We start from the raw sequence: 20,134 nt of genomic DNA on the forward strand, positions 1-20,134 counted from the left end.
TCTTTACACATCCTAAAATACTTCATAACATCATTAAACTTTGGTACCTTCCCTTCCGATCTCGCTAAATATAAAATATATTTAATCATCAATATAATTGTATTCCATCCTTTGATTTTTAACGAGTTTCCGGACATGCCTGTATGAGCAACTTCCCCATTCATATTTCCCAGTTCTTCTAAATTCAATTTCTGAATAATGTTTAAATGCACACACACACACATACACACACATACATACATACGTTCGATATACACTGGATACATAATTATCGAATTCGCATTAAAAAATACGATAGGACCTATATAGTCAACTGCCAAGGCTGTCGATCTTTACCAGACTTTTCAATTCAAGCTGATGTTCCTGCTATCATTTTTTCAGGTATACGATAGCAATACACTGCATTGTTTCCATTCAAGAAGAGGAACTTCGTTACAAGAAAACGTCATATGATAGGAACCGGCGCTGATAAACGACATTAAGCTTGCCTTGTAACGTCAGTGATAGCATTAATAATTACACATATTATTTATATAGGGCTTGCGAAAGGCCTACCCCTTGGTACATCTACGTTGATATCGTACAAGATTGGTTCCAAGCTGGTAGGGTCCCAAGTGAAGTTTCCACAATTTATCTGCAGGACAATGAAATAACAGCAGGATCAAGCGAAATTCTGATTACTAATAAGAGAGTGGTACTTTCACGGAATAGCTGATAAACGAGCACTATAGACGGCAAAACTGTTTATAAGGGATTTCACTTTTATGTATTGCAAATTACAATAATGATGGCAAATTCTGATCCATTGATTATGATCTAATCCATCAACTATACGCAAGTGACATTTATTTTGTACCTGAATGCTTAAATGAATAAAATTCCTTTGTGAAAAAAAAAACAACAACTATACGCCAGGGATGATATACAAGGATATGTTTTGTTTTCTTCTTTGTTTTTTAAGAAGCTTAATGTCACAACTTAAACCTATGTCAAAGATCAAAAGGAAATATTGAAACTCCTTACATAAAAAAGTGATAAGCTTAGTCACTCCCTTGTTGAATGTCTAAACGATTAGCAGCAGGTCTAACAAAACCGCAAATTTGTAATTAAGCAGCGAAACGGAACAAAAATATTTTCCTTTAGCTTGACCCCCTTAAGCCAGCTCGTACTCACTCTTATTGCTACGTCATCAGGCATCTCCTCGGTCGTAAAGGAAGTGCTGTTGTAGGTGATTTCAGTGGCTCCGTAGGTCGTCGAGTCTTCCGTGAATCTCAGCGGCGACTTTTCAGAGTCTCTGCTAATATCTTCTATAAGTGGTGTCTTTATCATTATCTCCTCGTCCTGCAGGATAAGGGACAAAGGTGGTCATTTTAATGTCTGCCTTAGATGTTCGGCTTGTTGACTCCCTACGCTGCAATACCACGGGCGATTCCCTTTCACTTATTATCGTACCACTTAATGCACATAAAGTATGACATCATAATGGGGTACTTGAATACAAAAGGAGAAACTCAGAGACATTTTTTTTTTTCAGAAAAGAAAACGAAAATAGATATTAGCTTACCACAGCTTTCTCTTTTAGTCCTATATGAAAGATAACCAATATGAAACATGGCAAGGAAGAATAGGATATTCATGTTTAGTACATGCAAGCACATAAGATTCCAAGGAAGTCGCATCTCTGGATAAAAACCTAAAATTGAACATACACACCTTCACACACACAATACGTCACACACAAAACAGAACACAAATACAGTGTACTAAGACACGCATACACACTCACCGAATGGGTGTACCACGGAAACTCGAGTAATGCACTGTACCTGGGTATCTTCATCATGCGAAGTCTCCTCTCGCGTTGGTTTCGAGGGCTTGCGACCGGTTCCTAATTCCTCGATCTCCGGCGCCATGAGGTAGGTACTGAGTCTCCGGGAGCTGACGAGCACGCAAATGAAGCGGTTGACGATGAACGGCAGAAAAAAGAGCGGGTCAGCGAGGAGGTTGAAGAGCGACAGTGCCGTGAAAGTGATACCAGGCGTGAGTATATTTCCTGTGATGCTTGTGAAGGAACCAAATGCCTGTCGGAAACAGACACATATCGAAGGAGAAAGGTGGAGTTTGAGGACATAATTAATTAGCCATGAACCGATATGCTGGGTAATTACGTGATACGGATACATAATGGCCCGAATTCACGAAGGTGGAACAAATGAAACCATGGTTTAAACCATGGACAAAAACCATGGAGCGCCTAGAGTGTCGCATGGAATATATTGTTACGAAATCAGTCATTTCGTCGATAAAATGATTATTTTGTAACAAAATGACAACATTTTGTAACTAAATGGGCATTTTGTGTTCGTTGACGAAACGGTCATTTTGTCAATGAAATGACCAATTTTGTAACAAAATATTCCTTGCGACACTTGGCGCTCCATGGTTTTTGTCCATGGTTTATACCATGGTTTCATCTGTACCACCTTCGTGAATTCGGGCCAATGTGTTACTGGATGCATTTCAGATGCAAAAACAATACGCGCACACTCATACACAATTTGCGTTCCTCAATAATCATTATTCTTCCACATTTAAACATGAAAATACATTCTGTAGACTTGTTCATGACGTAATGTTTCAGCAAATGCAAATGGAATATCATTCATTAGAATGAAAAATAAAACTGGACATTATTTTGACACACGGCATTTCAGTCATAAAAAATTAAAGACAGAAGTGAAAAAAAGTATACATCAAAATAGGCTGTGGTCATATCAAATCACATTGACTAAAGACCCCACTCCCCTCGCATCTCTCCACAGCTGCCCCTCCTAACCCTGTAATCTATGATTATTTTTTTTTCCAATTCCCTACACTTTCTCCCCCCTTACCCATCTTTCTCCACACGAACACCTGTCACACACATACACAGCCCGCATATAATAATACACACATACACACCTATACTCGCACACATACGCACACACCAACTACACGCGAAAATGTGTACACATACACATCGTCATACACATACATTATACATACACACACGCGCGCGCGCGCGCATACACGTGTATTTACATTCATTCTGTACTTACCACCAGAGTTAATAGAACGGGAACTGCAAAGACCATGGAGACTGAAAGAAAAAAAGAAACGAAACGTATTTATCAGAATTAATCATCATAAATGGTTGTGTATGCTCCAGAACTGTACAGGTGAACAAAAAATCTATCAGCTTTTTTTAAATTTTTTTAAATGTACTCTTTACATACTATTTACTATGTATAACACTGCGTTATGCAAAATATTTAATGTAAGCTCGTACTGCTTGAATGTCATTGGAGTGAGACTTTAAAAGTTAGTACAAGCATTTCTAGAGAGGCTGACGTTTTGGCGCACAGATTACCGGCATTCTGCAATTAAATATATATATGTATATATATATATATATATATATATATATATATATATATATATACACACACACAGCTGTATATATTTTTCATGTACCATTATCATATTATGTTTACTTCCTTTGGCGATTATGATACGTCCACCTTGTACCCCGTGCTTCTGAGCGCCTTCATTCAAACAGTGATTCCCAAGGACACACTGCCGTTATTGTTAAAGGATGTTATCATTTAAAAAGCGAAAGATATCGACGAAATCATTAAGCATCATGCATATGTATTCATGGACTTTCCACCCAGCAAGTAAAAAGGCTTTGTGACGTACAATTGGTGGCCATGACGATGTATTCTTTGACAAGATAGCCCAGTTCTGTCTCTCGAATCCGTCGGATGGAATCATAAAAGAGTTTCTCCCATCCGTAGAGTTTTAACAGCTTGATTCCCTGTAGCATCTCGTTCGAGAGTTTCAACCGTTCGTCTGCGAAGGTCTGTGCAATGACGTAGTGAAAAAAAAAATGAATTATCTTCGACAATCTGACCTGTTACCATGACATCCGGACCTTTTTTTCGCGTGTCAGTACTCAGTATGTCTTGACGTAATTCGTAGAGAGTGATTTCGGGCTGTAGCTTTCTATAGGTGGGGAAAATCCCAGAGATGAAGTCATATCCATAGTGAAATGCTCTTATCATTGATAGGTATTGAGCTATGGGAGTTTGACAGTTAGATGTTCATTGTTTTGTTTAATTTCTACGTAATTGTCTAATGGCAGATAGATGGCAGGGACCACGACAATATTATGTGTGTACAGTATGTATGAGTGAAGTGCCCTCCTTTTAACAGTTATAAATTGTGAGTACACAACCACAACAGATTTATCAATTGACTCTGTGATTCACTGCCAACGTAAAGTCCACGACTATTCCACAGTCAGCACCTCAACACACAAGGCATATAAGGGCGAGATATTGGAAATAAAAGGCAAATATACTAGTGTTTCATTCATGAGAAACACAAGGCCCAAGAGCACAGACGCGACTTTAGGCAAAATGGGCCCACGAACTCGACATGACATCACGAGGCTTAATGCACGTAGTGTTTTGCTCATGGATATTTTTTTTTTCCTTTAGGTCGAGTTCATAGGCATTGTCTGCTTAGTGTTTAGCTCATGGGTCTGTTTTCCATTGTGTCTGTATAGCTGGTGGTTCTTTAAAATTTAGTTGGCTATATATGGCTCGTGGGCTGTATGACTCGTAGTCTTTATAACTCGTGGGTGTATGACTTATTGACTTTTTTTTTTTCGATGTCTAACTCGTGGGCAGTGTGACTCTTGGGTGTTGAGTTCGTGGGATGACCCATACCAAAAAATGAAAGATTCGACAAGAAACGTACACAAAGTTTCATCCCTTTATCAGCTATTTTCTATTCACTGTCTCTTTCAAACCCATGGGTATGAATAGGAAATGTACGAGATTTCGAGCCATACCAGAATGCTTTTGAGATATCCCGAGACCTTCGCGCCTATAACAAATTGCACTGGTATTACGAGGAGAAAAAGGGCCGCAGCTATCACAGCTGGATATCCTAGAACAGCAATGATAAGTATAACATTGACGACCATCTGCAAACAAACAGATAAAAACAAACAGACAAACAAACACATTAAAGAAATATGCTGGAGACAGACGTGTAATGCATGCGGTATACATTATTGTGGATGACAACTATAACAAAGCACAAAAAGGAAAGGTAGACTTTCATTGGCGAAATGCTCTATACATCAGCCATCAGATCCATGTATATCCCATACGTATATTGTCATGTTGTTTTAATCATCTGTCCATCTAAATGTCCCGTTCATATGCTGTTGCATTGTTATGACAAACAACGCCTTGATGTACAGAACAAATTTGCCACAATTTCCAATAAAGCATCTAATGGTAATCAGTAATCGGTATTGGCACGCATTTTTTATTTAGACACGAGATACTTTGATTAAAAAATTCACACTGGTATACCATTATGCTCTACGCCAAAACATGTTGGTATGAAAGAGCACGTACAAACACACAAAGATAGACAAACAGGCAGACAAAATGCAAACACACACACTGTCATTATCTACCCTGTGTGAATACGCTTGATGCACTATTTCTTTACTTTATTCCCTCGCCATTTCCACGTGTGATATTTTAATGGGAATGGATTCGACTCAAAATGTAAATTGTGATACACTTCATGATTTTATTGTTCCATCATAGAAAGGGAATGTGTCGCTAATCGATAGTTTAAAAAAAGAGGGGGGGGGGGGGCAGGGAACCCAATAGGGTGTCTTTACTATCCCCCAAGAAAGATGACGATATAAATAGACATCCATATTGGAACGAAACAATGATCACGTATCTCACCCTTAAAGGAACACACACTATTTCCGTTGCGTACATCCCGTAGAGGAGAACGTTCATGCAATCCACCGACATGTGGTTGGTGATCTGCCCCATGGTCATCATTCCACTCGACATCGCGTACGTTGACAGTCTCAGCGATTTTTCGTACACGACAGCCTGCATATAAGAGTCATCGATTCTTATATCTACCACACTATATATAGGCTAACACGTGACATGATTCAATAAGCAAGATGAATGATGCGACATGACATTCTTTGCAACAAACATAGCAGTATTATCAAAATCAAGGGAAATGAGATTAATCAACATAAAGCAATAAAATGTGTTGATATTTAAAGGCAGTCATCTAGGGCACAATGAGGGCTCGCATGCTGTGACATTAAGTATTTCCCCTCTTTATTTGCATAGTTAGCTATTTTTTTCTATCACTTTTACTCCCCTACCCTGAGCTACAATCACTAATTCATTGCAAATAAAAAAAGAACGTTTTTATGTCAACCAGATAACTAAATACAAAAAATTATACTGAAAATACATCGAAATTGATTTAAAAATTGTTATGAATATATCTAATGATGCGTCTAGCATTTCAAAAGTACGATGGGTAACACCTCGAGTAATGTTACCCGCTGGCATGGCTTAAATTTTTGATTTTTTGTTGTTGTTGTTGAATTGATTAAGAAAAATTCAACACTAAATATCCCTTACCTAGTAAAGTGTTTCATGATTTTGATATACCTAATCCCCAAACCATATTTTTGAACCCCATATTTATATGTATATATATATATATATATATATACATATATATATATATATTTATTTATATATATATATATTTATATATATATGTATATATATATATATATATATCTATATATATATATATATAGATATATATATATATATATATATAATGAAGAAGTAATTAAGATTGTTTATAATTTGAAAAAAGGGAAAAATCCTGCTATTTGTTAAAAGTATACATTTCCCCAAATAAAAGATTCCTTCGCACATATTATTAAGCTATCACTCACAACTGGACTTGTACCAGATAATATGAAGATAACAAAAGTTACTCCTATATAATTATAAGAAAGTGGAGAAGAATGATGCTAACATTTATAAATCCATATCTGTATAAACTTCGATTTCCACAATTTGGGAAAGAATAATAATGTATCCGAACTGTGAACTTTTTAATGTGAGTAATATATTTACAAATTGTCAATTTGTATTCAGAGAAAATCATAATATCACACATGCGTTACCTATCTTTGTACCAATGTGGAAAACATTACGCATGCACTCGATACATTTTCGCATACAATAGGCATCTGCCTGGACATTTCCAAGGCTTTTGATACAATAAATCACAAAATACTTCGCTCCAAATTATCCCATTACGACATACGTGGAAAAGCGTTGCATTCTTACAGACTGGCTTATTTATTTGGACACTTTCATTGACAGATCTCATGCATTTAGTGAGACATTTATTGTTCCTTTATGTTGACACTCAAACTTGAAAAAAAGAGTGCAATTTGTAATTGTTGTCTTTAAAGTTCATGTGTTCAGTCATGCATGACATTTGTAAAAAAATGATGAGGTATTAATGGAAAGAGGAAGAGTTCTTCTCAGTTTCCTCACAATTAACATTGTGCTCTCCATAGCTGGAAATGATGAAACAGTATCTTTTTTTTCTTTTTTTTTATACACACTGTATATATCAATGACCAAATGTACAATGGTACATACATGAATTTAACACAAATACATCTCATTAGTATACATTAGTATATTTATTCATGTTGCTGTTGTTTTCCTTTTCAGTTTTCAATGTCCTAGAAGCTTAAATTTTCAGTTTTAGTGGAACGCTGTTTTCCATCGTTACGATTATATTTTGGTTACAATGGAAAAAGTGTGCATTGTTCTTGTTTTTTTTTTTTTGCAATGATACCCTTCGTGCATAATTTATATGTTATATTGTGTTCAATGATTTGTCCTTCCCAGCTGAATGAAAGTCAAATTTACACATATACCGCTTTGTTTATTTTGCTGATGGAAAGAGAGTAAACTACTGAATTGAATTGAATTGAATTGAATTTAGTTTAATTGAATTGAATTGAATTGAATTTAGTTTAATTGAATTGAATTGAATATCAATAATTTCACCTGAAGAGCAGAACGAGCATGCAATCCTTCAAGTGAAGAAATGTACAGGGCGTACTGCCCGAAAATGGTGTGAATCAACGTAAAAACGAACACCGTAGCGACGAGCACGTATGCGTTGGAAAAGAACTCTGTTACCGTCATAGCATGGGGACTCATAGTCTACAAAGAAATAGAGAGAAAGAGAAAAATAAATGAATACATATTTCTAATTTCCGCCACTCTCATTATAAGAAAGGCCATGGCGCAATACGCTCACGTGCACATCCTTTGCTGGTATGTTTCCGAGAGAATTGGAAAAGAACTTCGTTACCGTCATAGCATGGGACTCGTAGTCTACATAGAAAGAGAGATATAGAGCAAAAATGAATGAATACATATTTCTAATTTCTTCCACTCTCTTGAAGGAGAGGTCACGGTGCAATATGCTCACAAGCACATCCTTTGCAGGTGTGTTTCATAGAGACATTGAATGGTCTTGCTATACATCAAATTGATATTTGTGGTAAACACCTCGCAACATGAAAGTCATGTACGGTCTTGGTAACGAAACTTTACTCACGGTACAACTAAATTCACATGATTCAAGATGGTGAGTTCACAAGGTGATTGCTTTAAAGGGCGAAATCTAAATATAATCGGAAATCTTAGAAGGACACTGCTGGGATTAATATGCAAACACTAAAACTGAGCGATTGTAGACAATCGAAAATCAAAGCATTTTGTGCTAGGATGCATATCCAGAAAGTTTAGGAAGACAACTTTTTATCACTTGAAGTGGTCGAAAAACTCAATGCTCAATGCCAAGAACGCCTGTCTATGTGCTAGAAGATCATTTCCGTTAGCATACTTGAAAAAAAAAGAAGAAATACAAGTGAAATGCAAATAACACATCGTGCCTTGGTCTGCTTGAATGCAACAAGCAATGAAGTGCAATAATATCTGCTTACGAATAACTTCTCTGAACAAATTGCTGAAGCCTGCTGTTTGATACAAAAGTGCACGACTCCGGGTTTTGGAATAGCACCCTTGCAGTTTCCAACAACGTAGCGCCCTGTGCGGCGGACAACGAGTTATTTGGCCGTGTTCTTTACCTCCTTCACTTTGTCTTCGGGCTTTGAGTAAGTGTTTTCTACGTAGTTGACAATGGCGACGATGGCGAAACGGCTGACGAGACCTATCATGTCGGAAACTATCTTCAGAATTGAAGCTAGGATGTACGTCGATCGATACGTTAGCCACATAGTCTTGAAAACACTGAATTCTTTTCCAAGTGCTGAACACTTTTCCTGTTGTGACAAATAGAAAAAAAAAATCAAATAAAACCCGCTCAACTAAAACTCGTATTTTTTTTTTTCATTTTCAAATTATTGGAAGCCGTGTATGTAGCTTGATAATGGGGAAAAGATACAGGATAGTATTTTACGGTATTAAAAAAAAATCTCCGCAGACATCGGATTTTCATGAACACTAAAATTTGTACTCACACTACTTTGTCATCTATTCATCTATGAACATGATAGAATTCCTCAAAGGAAGTTTCTTCCGACTTCGACAAACACCTATCCTAATGACAAAAAAACAAAAACAAAACTTCAAAAGGGGCCTATACTAACTTTAGATTAGTAAACTGAATGTGAAAATATCGAATTAAAGTCAAGTGTAACACTGTACATACAGTATATGGAATGCACAGCCTTTTAGAGCAGACCTTTTCTCTCGTCAGCATTCTCTTGAAGCGTTTGTGGTTATATGCCGCGGCATGAATCTCCGGAACTCGCCCCAAATCCTCCACGTCTAGAATCTTCTTGGATCCGAGCTTGAAGAGCCAATTTTGCCACCAGTAGGAGACCTCGGAGGGCAGGCTGGAATACTCTGCGAAGAATTTCAGATCAGATTGGCCCAAGTCGAGCAGGTTCGCCTTACCATTTCCGTGACCGCAAAAGCAACTTGCCTATACAGAGTTTTAATAACAATGCACCAAGGATTAAAGTGACAAGTGAGTGTCTTTGAGAGAGAGAGAAAAAAATCTCAATAAAACATTATTCAAAACAATGTAAGTGAAAGCGAAGCAGCTATTATTGAAAGTGAACATCTTTTGATGGGCAACATGAACTTACAGATAAATTTGATTAACCTGACTTTTCGTCAGCAGACGTTTTAATGATTTAAACTGATTTGCCGGTGCTCCTATCATCCTGTTGTGACACTCAAATTCTCCTTACTTTCCAAACATTTATTTTCCATGATTCGTCAAATTATGTTTTCTTTTTTACAGTGGATATGGGAAGGAGCAAACGAAATCTTCTTCAGTAATCAAAGATCACCTTTGTAAAAGCCAAGTTCGGTTGTTTGTTTGGTTTTTTTTTTGGTTGAATTATCTGTTTTAAGAGACGCCTCTCGAAGCATTGCATTCTTATGAGCAAGCAAGCATCCATGAAATATACAGCTTTAAATATGAAATATTAAAGACCATACATTTCAAGGAGATATTCAAAGTTTATATGATGAAAATCGGTTCTGAAATCGCTGAGATACATATCCAAAAACGAATAATAACAAAGTGGTCCTAGTAAAACGTGGGTCCCACCTTTTATTATGACCGCTTTGTTTCTGGATATCTCAGCCAATTCAAAACCAATTTCGGTCAAATAAAATTTGAATACCTCCTAGAACTGTATGCTCCTTAATATTTCATTTCATAAGAGGTTTCTCATCATCTCGCTAAAAAATATAAATCTGAAGCCGCTAACATCTCAAGCAAAACTATCCCTTCAAGTATAGGTATCCTCTCCAGAGGACTGGGCATTTGAGGATGATTATTGAGTGTCTTGCCTATCGGGGCAGAACCGCTGCAGGCAGGGGAATCAAACCAGGAACAGGAGGAATTATCGCATTTGATATACACATGTAGCCCGTTTCCCTATCAACAACACAGCTCCTCAACAATTTAAGTTTCATTTTGCACTCTTGTTATTACGATATCATATCATGGGAGAATTATCCCACAACTTACTGGTATCACTTCATTTACAAGTTGATAATCTTTAGACATATCTTAGTTCCTCTCTAACTTTAGAATACCCCTCTGTCTTCTGTGTTTGGGCCAGTGTTGTCAGTTTTACCATTTAAGATAAAGCATAAAACATCGTTCTCATTAAACTGTGTTGACAAAAACCCATATATAGCCAGTGCGGAAATTAATGGACGTTTTAGGCCTATTTTTGTATCATTATCAATCTTACATTTTTTTATTTACCATAAAACGTAGACCTGGCCTGGGGTCAATGTATGTACCCAAACTACGACGTAAAGTTCAAGTCCACTGACATACAAGTTGGGCAATAGACTGGATTTCTCCCGTTTTATTGGATGCATAGTAGAGCATGTGAATAGTCAAATCTGAAGATAATAATATGGTGAAAAGAGAGCGGAGATATGGTCTTAATGTTGTCATAGAGATAAAACATTGTATGATTTTAACACAAATATTACACACAGACGAGAAAGTGCTGCGTGGCAGTTCGAAAGGAGTCTGCACCTTATGACGATCCTAATTTCACCCACCAGTTGGGTTTGCACGGTATATCCGATAATACGCGTTGTTTTGTGTGTGCTTGTTTGTTTTTTGTTTTTTGCCCTACCTATTGTTTTACTCCATTCATTGCAGAAATGATTTTCCGAATTTTCAAATCATGGTCAAGCCACAGCACTGTGCTCCGTGTCAATTTACGGAGAAAAAAAAAACACAGAAGCTACAAAATGTTGACGGCGAAGAGTAATGGAGTAGAGTGCAACAGTAGAATAAGTGACATTGTACTTACTGATAGGAAGTAGACCTCATTTAGAAGTAAGACAATGTATGCGATTAGAAGCCCAATGGTTATGTCGAATCGAAGGATTTGGAAGCTGCCTGTTCCAACTTCGACGTAGTGGTACAGACGATACGACATCGTTGATATCGACGTCGCCCAGAAAAGGAGCAGGAACCACGACAACCGTTTCATCCGCCAAATCTCGAGGGAGTGGTAATAGGCAGACGATACGAGAGCCGAGGCGAGAAGTGCCACGCCGCTGAGATACAGATGGGGGTGTCTGGTGTTTCCCCAGGTCCTGTACAGGGCCTCGCTCATTGTTCCCTCTGATAATGCCGTCAGGGTGAGGACGAACAGGACAAGGCTCACGATCCACCGCAGCTCGTGGCCGGGATAGCGCACAAGATACTTTCCCGGTCGATCCCGCTGGCTTCTCCAGCATGACGCCAGAATCAATATCAAAATGGCCGCAACAGAGAAGACCGCGGAGGGCAATGCGACGACGGCGTCGGCGAAACACTCGCCCGTCAGGAACGGATCATCTGTGGCATTCTCGGTTGCATTCACGTCGCTGGCGTTTCCGCCGCAAAACCATTCCCATTTTCCCGTCGACATGTCAAACCGGCCTTTCAATGATGACCTGAAAATTGGTCAGAGACTGATAGATTAGAATGGTATTTTGCTGTGGCTTATTACACGAGATAACATCCATCATGATTTACTAAAATGACGCATAAAACATTTTGTCCAGAGTCAGTGCATTTCTCCTCCTATAGTGAAGCCAAGTTAGTTAGTATGTCACGATTTATGTTTAATCAATTGTGACATTACACGAATATTTTCAATATGTTTATTTTCAATATATGTTTATCTTTCCCTAATCTGGAGTCAAATATGTCACAATGTTTAATCAACTGATGCATGGCAACAATATTTCTAATGTTAGATTTGATTTGACAACTTTCTTTGACATTCTTCTCAACATCGTATGCAGACATTCTAATTACAACTTTACAACGTTGTTGTCTACCATGCAATAGAGGGCGGTTCACCATGAAATTAGTCACTTTTGAACGAGCTTCACTTAACTTTCGACTTGTTCGCTTTCACACAGATGTAGAAAAACTCGTCTGACTAATCCATTCATTTTCTATCAATCTAATTGGCCGAAGCGGAAAGCGTGAGCTTGAAATTTTCCAGAACTGGGCGCATTTTTTATAGCATTATGAGTTAGTTACATTCCATTCAGGTATTTTGTACGTGGATGGAGGGAATATTACCTAAGCCCCGATTTAAGCAAGCAGTCTTTAGCTGTCAGTTGAGTTTCTCGTCAGAGAATTTGTCCTGCAGGAATCGAGTGCCAGAGATGGAAGCCTTTACGAATGAATTTAGTGATGCTGCATGTGATTATGGTTACAGAGCGTTGCACCGAAGGTTCGTAATTCCAAAAATAAAGTAAGATTCGTTAATTCATTAATAAATAAAAGTTTGCTATTCGGAAGGTTTGTTAGTCCGAAAATGAAACTATGTTCGTTACTCCGTAGGATCGTTGATCTGAAAAAAAAATGATATTGTTATTACGAAAAAAATGAAATAAACTTCTATTAGTAAAAAAACACGATATCGTCATTAAAAAAATAGTGGGTATCACACGATTAAAACTGATTGAAAACACGTACACACATACATACATGCACACAGACATGTCCACATGCAAGTACACACAAACTCAAACGATACACACACTTATTGGCAAATTGGAATGCAATCGTACTTTGTGACTGTATCATTGACAAAAAAAGTCCTCTTCCTTCGTGCGCCCCTCCCTCTCCTAAATCATGCATGCGGGATGAGCCACGAAGGACGTAGAAACAAAATCACACATGCATTATACTGACCATCCCCTTTTATGAATCCTTTGGTATATACGCCTCTGTTTATAACAAAACTGCTCCTGCACCCTCATAATATTACTCGACAAAAACCATGATGATACTCGCCCTCCTAAGGGTTCGCCATCGATTTTTTGTTGTTGATTGATGAACCTTCAAAATAGCGAATCTTATTTTGTTTTCGATGAATTTTCAGAATAACGAACCATACCATATTTCATTTTCGGATATAAGAACATTTGGCGGAATAATTAGACTTCGAAGCAATGCCACAAATATTCTGATAAGCGAACCCTATATCACTTTCGAATTAGAGAATATATCGGCGGAGGGAATATGTGTGCTTCGGAATAACAAACCTCACATCATTTTCGGATTAACAACCTTCGGATTGACGAACGTCATCGTATTATACAGTGAGATTCCAATTTGCAGATCATTGCAGAGTATCATTCTGCTAATGATAGGAAAACTATTCAAGGATGTTTCTCCATGTTAATGTTTTCAATCAGCTTAACAACATGAATGTAAGCACTATTTAGTTGCTTATTCAGCAATGTACACGCAAAAAAAAAAAAAACAACAAACACACACTCCGGAAAAAGGCTTGTTCTGGACAGACGAAGAACATATAGCAACCGCCGTGGCATATAAAGTGGGTTTCTGGGTGAGTGACTGTTTTGTCCTTCCAGGGTATTTCAGGTATTGGTATCACTAAAATAGCACGAAGAATCTAGGTTCATTTTTTGTTGCTTTTTTCGTGTACACTACTAATTGTAAACAGCCTTGAATCTTAAAAAGATACAGCGCAAGTCGAAGCCATAGTCCTTTAAATCAAAGGACGAATTCATCCAAATATGTTTGGATTGAGTGAATGCAGTAATAGTAGAACACATCAGTGAAAATTTGAAGAAAAAAATTGAGAGTCAGTTCAAAAGTTCCAGTGCCACCATCGCTGGATGAGGAAACTACACAGCGTGTGACATCACCTCTGGACAACGATATACCAGTAGTGTATACATGAAGAGAATTTCACAAAATTTCATTTTTACGGAAAGTATATACACATCCCCTCAACTTGTTAGGGGATACGAGTTAAGAGAAGCATTGAACACATTTCCTTCCTTTCTGAAAGAGGTAAAGAGGTAAGTCAAGCGCTCTTTCATTTACAAGGAAATATGAAAATATGTTGAACTCTAGCTATTTTATCATTTCTTTATTTCGTTGTCCTGCGTGACGTCATAAACAGCCTAGTCTTCTCATCCAGCGATGATGGCAGGAACTTTAAAAACTCATAAAGTACTTTTGAACGCATGTGAATCCGATTTCCCTCAAACTCTCACCGATGTGTGCTACTGATATTGCTGCATTCACTCAATGATATTCATACATACCTATATACCTACCTATGGATACCTACAAAAATTGGGAACTTCACAAGCAGCACAATTTGTCGCCAGGCGACAAATTATGCAGGGGCGACAATTTGTGCCTTAACAATTGCTTTGTTTTGGATATCTCAGCCATTTCGAAACCAATTTTCAACAAAGTAAAATTTGGATTCCTCTTACATATGCTCTTTCATATTTCATGAGGGGTTTTTCATTATCTGAAAAAAAAAAAAATCATCACTCAAAACGTTAGAAACCTAAAACCCCACCTCAACCGATCAAATTGCCGTGACCGTGCCATCCCTTTAAAGGGATGGTATGGTATTCATGATATTGGTTGAGGTGAAAATTCAGTTTGTAACTTTTTGCAAGCTACTAAGAAACCACTTTATGAAATGCTGAAAAGCAAACAATTCTAAATGGAATTCAATTTCTGTTTGATGAAAATTGGATTTGGAAGTTGCTGGGATATCCAAAACAAAGTAAAACAGAGCGATCCTAATAAAAGGTGGGTCCCACCTTCAAAGGATCGCTTTGTTTTGTATATCTCAGCCATTTCAAAACCAATTTTCTTCAAATAAACTTTCAATTACTCTTAGAATCATATGCTCCATCATGTTTAATAAGAGTTTTCTCATCATTTGAAAAAAAAAATCAATATGAAAAAACGTTTGAAACCTCAAGCCCCATCTCAACCGAAACTATATCATCCATTTAACATTAAGAAAGGTGTTTCACTACTGAACGTGAGGTGCCGTTATATTGCAACGGTATTTCACTCAACGCCAGTATGCCATGCAGTATCAAAGGCCTGGGAAAGACTGACACTACTACCGTGACGAATATTGCTGCTATATAATGGTAAGATCACCCACAAAAAGGCATTGGATCCATCCAGCTTATATCTGTGTCTTTTTACACAAGAGGTATGCTTAACTATACCACAAAATTCAAAGACATGGGTGTTTACTGCGTGTTGACGTACCTCGTTATATGTGAAGCCGTGGAGTACTGGAGCAGTAATAGAAAAGACAGAGGTACTATAGTAGCTGTCCTGTAATTCCGTGCAGCGTCCTGTCGAGGTTTATCCAGCAAGTCTCAGTGTAAGTCGTTGTAACCGCTGTCTCCTTTCCTACCCATTAGCCCATAGTGATAGCACTTAAAGCAAACATTGGTCTTGCATGATTGGATCTTCAGAAGAGGTATTCTTTAGGTTGCAAGTAGTGCGTAAGCCAGAACAACCCATTGAATTAGGATTGAATGTCATGCAAAGTTCTTGTGCATCCATCAGTGGAGATACCGAAATCAACAAAAGCAAAATCGGCAAGTTCGAGTAAGTTAAACAAACTCCAAATACTCCAAATAATGTACAGAATGCTTGTTGTATAGGTGCTGTCATGAGCTTCTGCTTGGAAAGAGGAAGCTTGGTATAAATGTTGTTGTTTTTGTTTATTTGTTTGTTTTTTTTTTTTTGGGGGGGGGGTGGTATAAAGTTTTATATTCCTTCTGTTAGCAACTCTACCAAATAAGAAAAGGTAAAGTTTATAGGTAAAAAGAGCATAACACTGCACAATCGGTTCTGGTGATATTTAAACAGGCAACTGCTAGTGCCTATAGCCAAAGAAACTATCCAAGGTTGATAAAGCGAGGTCCTCCACCAAGCATCAAACAAACAAACAAACAAACAAACAAACGAACAAACAAACAAACAACAAACCGGGCATACATAGTTCTCCGTACAGACAGACGGACAGACAAAAAAGAAATAAAACAGGTAAGAGGTGCTGTGATACTCAACATTGAACTGCACATTATCGTCAAAATAAACGTCGTACCTAGATCTACAGTAAAAACGACTTAATTACACGTATTACTATTCAACTGGTTTTTAGTGATATATTTTAATGCTTATCACGTTTGTGAAGGATATTCTTGTACAGAAAGACGACCTCAACACAATACCTTGAATAATTAATTCAAGCATCCTGTGAAAACAAAACATTTCCTTCAAAGTGCAGGGAATTCAATAATAATTTTATGTTCAATTCTAGAAAAAAAAAAGAAACTAATGTTCTAGATAACTACCGGGTATATAACATTTCGATTTGATCTTGAGTAACATCCTAGTTTGAAACGTTTAGACGAATGACTAAGACAAATTCATTTAAACGAATGATAGAATCAAAAGGAATAAACGACGAAATTCAAATACAATCAGATATATAGGCTCATCGTATTCATTGTGTAAATTTATTACAAGTCCAACACTTCAATAATCATGACATTAGATACTAATACATTGCTTTGGTTGCTTAATCGAGATTACGATACAGTCGATGAAATTCAGTGGTGATACATCTTATGTTTTTTTTTCTTCCATGCTCAAATGAACATCGCATAATACCTGCAAATTTAGGTGTATGCGTGTCACAGGTTCCATGTACACTGTATACTATCTTTATCTATAATGCAATTTATATTACTACAAGTAGTATGTTATTTTTTACATGTTGCAAACATACACAAATATCTACTCCTATTTTCAACTGTTCTCCCGTACATTTTTGTATTGTCCAAATACACAGTCTGACACACACACACACACACACACACACACACACACACACACACACACACACACACACACATCTTCAAAAACGCTTCACGTCTTCCACGAACAATAAACGTTTATACCACTCTCATTTTAGAGCCGTACCTATATTTTTCCCTTTCGCGCCATCTTTTCCCCATGTTGCAGACAGTAAGTATAATGTTTTTTTCCATCGTAAGCCGAAGTTCTTTAGGCCTACATGCAATCGTCTCTGTCCCAGGAGTTCTTTTGTGTCGTAGACCTTGTCTTTGTACCGGTTGGGTAACTTTGCGTTGTATAGTGCTCGCTCTGAACAGATTGTCATGGGGATTTTAAAGATTTGTCTCTTGCTCTGTGCTTTATACCAGCAGAGCTTTGTTATACTGTACCATACAGAGCTACACGGTGCTCGAGTCTGCGTTTATAATACACCGACCTATACTGTAGTTGTGTTACGTGTGTGCACTGTGTCTATCCTGTCCTGATTCGCACCCTCGTCGGTGGAAACTCACTGGAAATCCAAGGTGATCACGGCCATACATGACCTATACCAATGTGTTACACTTCACGGTCAATTTAAGGGGGGGGGGGGTGGATCTCTTCTTCCACATCCATGAACAGGGAGCTGCTATGATTGATGGAGACGATGATAGCATAATGACTGTTTTTTTTTTTCGGTTAGGACCTACATCTTAATTTTGACGTTTTCATCACAATATGCCCTCAAGTCCACTAGATTACAGAACCGCGTGACAATCATAAAAGAAGAAGGAAAAAAGAAGTTGTTCGAAAACAAAAACAAAAACAAGTTATTCGAGGATCTTAACCTAAAAATATATTTCAGTATCAGTGTGTTAAGGCAATTGCTATTTCCAACCTTAGCTAGTAAATTGTACTTTCATAGCTAGTGTTAAAACAACAAAAAAGAAAGAAACACCCTAAAAACAAGGGACATGACTTGTTGTCGGACCTACTTGAACACATAACATACTACGAGTATTATGATATAAGCATGTATTAAAGTCATGTTCAGAATTTGCAAACAGCAGAGAATGAAAAAAACAAACCCAAATGCTGAACACATAAAAAGACATGGTCATATAGCATGTGCAGGTGACTTAATTCACATCTACTCTAGAATCGCGTGCTTGTTGTTGTACATTCTAACGTCGACTCTACCCTCCGATAAATTTCGTATTAAAGGGAACGCACAGCAAGTAGGCCTAACTGTGCTATTAAATCGTGCATCTTTTCGAACTTGCATTTTAAATCTTGATTCACTATGAAATCTCTAGTCTTGCTGTAGCTTTCATGTCTTTTCTATTGATTTGCATGTCAAAAGTATGCCTACTGGATAATGTACACACCGCAAGACATCGTCACATGTCTATAATGTGCCTAACTTTCATAGAGATCAGTGGATCGCAATCTTTGAACTTTGAACCTTGTTGAAAGAAATCACTTTTTGAACCCATGCAGAGACTATAATGAAGGCTTAACATCAACAGCATAACATATTCAAAAGGACATATCAGAATGCCAATGACCATATAAAAAGCAAAAACTATGATACTTTAACCCTAGGAGGGAAGGAATTGTTTTTAACATAGCAAAATAGCTTGTGCACTGGAAGCAGTTTAGTGAACATGGAACAAAAAATATGAAGTCATACATAGACCATATTGAGATTGGTGCCTATAGATTTGAATTATAGGGTATACATCATTTGGGTATCGGCCGAAGAAGGAATCTACTATATTAACAATCTATAGTATAATGTGAGATAATAAGGTTACTCGTACAATCTTTCAACAGGTAAAAAGTAAACAAAAATGAATGAAATGAATAGACATTATACTTAGTAAATAAACGATAATTATCACAACGATTGGCATTTAGAGGGCGCAATGATAATCGGCTTGATAGCACAAGCATATTATGTTTCTGTGCTTGAAGTGGTTGACGCCAATGATTTCTAAGTAATTATTACATAGCGACCAGTGGGTTGACGTACAACAATATCATAATTTTATAAACAAGATATGTCGACATTACACTTCACAAACAGAGCGTAGACAGCTGCGCATGGTTCCCTATGTTCACTGCATTTTTAACGCTTACAAGATATCGTTATCTCGGTCAAATCGTTCTGACCTTTCACATTCTTAGCGATGCAACACCGTATACCGTTTATCGCAATAATAAACTCTCAAATAATAATGTAATACATTTCTGATAAAGGATGATTGAGACGTCACACCAACCTTCTTACGTGTATAAAATTGATACTGTTGCATTAAAAGCGTTCAAACTGCTGTAGAACGTAATATGCAAACTGCGATATACAAGTATAAATTAATTCTCTACTAGTGCTATATTGCCATCTATATACAATTAATATAAAAATCTAATCCATCTAAAAATCCATTCAAAGCAGCATTGTTACATGATT

The 20,134-nt window shown here is 37.3% G+C and overlaps 1 protein-coding gene across 1 annotated transcript in view; it reads right to left on the reverse strand.

Moving 5' to 3' along the window:
- Window positions 1–12,424, reverse strand: part of LOC140241111 (ATP-binding cassette sub-family C member 9-like) — a 32,031-nt gene extending 19,607 nt beyond the window's left edge. The window contains exons 1-11 of the mRNA XM_072320882.1: window positions 11,808–12,424; window positions 9,706–9,943; window positions 9,089–9,283; window positions 7,998–8,156; window positions 5,820–5,975; window positions 4,898–5,032; window positions 3,739–3,901; window positions 3,099–3,139; window positions 1,803–2,081; window positions 1,174–1,341; window positions 556–634 (exon numbers count right to left, since the gene is read on the reverse strand). Coding sequence (XP_072176983.1) covers window positions 556–634; window positions 1,174–1,341; window positions 1,803–2,081; window positions 3,099–3,139; window positions 3,739–3,901; window positions 4,898–5,032; window positions 5,820–5,975; window positions 7,998–8,156; window positions 9,089–9,283; window positions 9,706–9,943; window positions 11,808–12,424 — 2,230 coding nt within the window. The remainder of the gene's footprint in view (window positions 1–555; window positions 635–1,173; window positions 1,342–1,802; window positions 2,082–3,098; window positions 3,140–3,738; window positions 3,902–4,897; window positions 5,033–5,819; window positions 5,976–7,997; window positions 8,157–9,088; window positions 9,284–9,705; window positions 9,944–11,807) is intronic.
- Between the last annotated feature and the right edge of the window lie 7,710 nt (window positions 12,425–20,134).

This window comes from Diadema setosum, chromosome 2 (assembly GCF_964275005.1).
Source record: "Diadema setosum chromosome 2, eeDiaSeto1, whole genome shotgun sequence".
Lineage (NCBI taxonomy): Eukaryota > Metazoa > Echinodermata > Echinoidea > Diadematoida > Diadematidae > Diadema > Diadema setosum.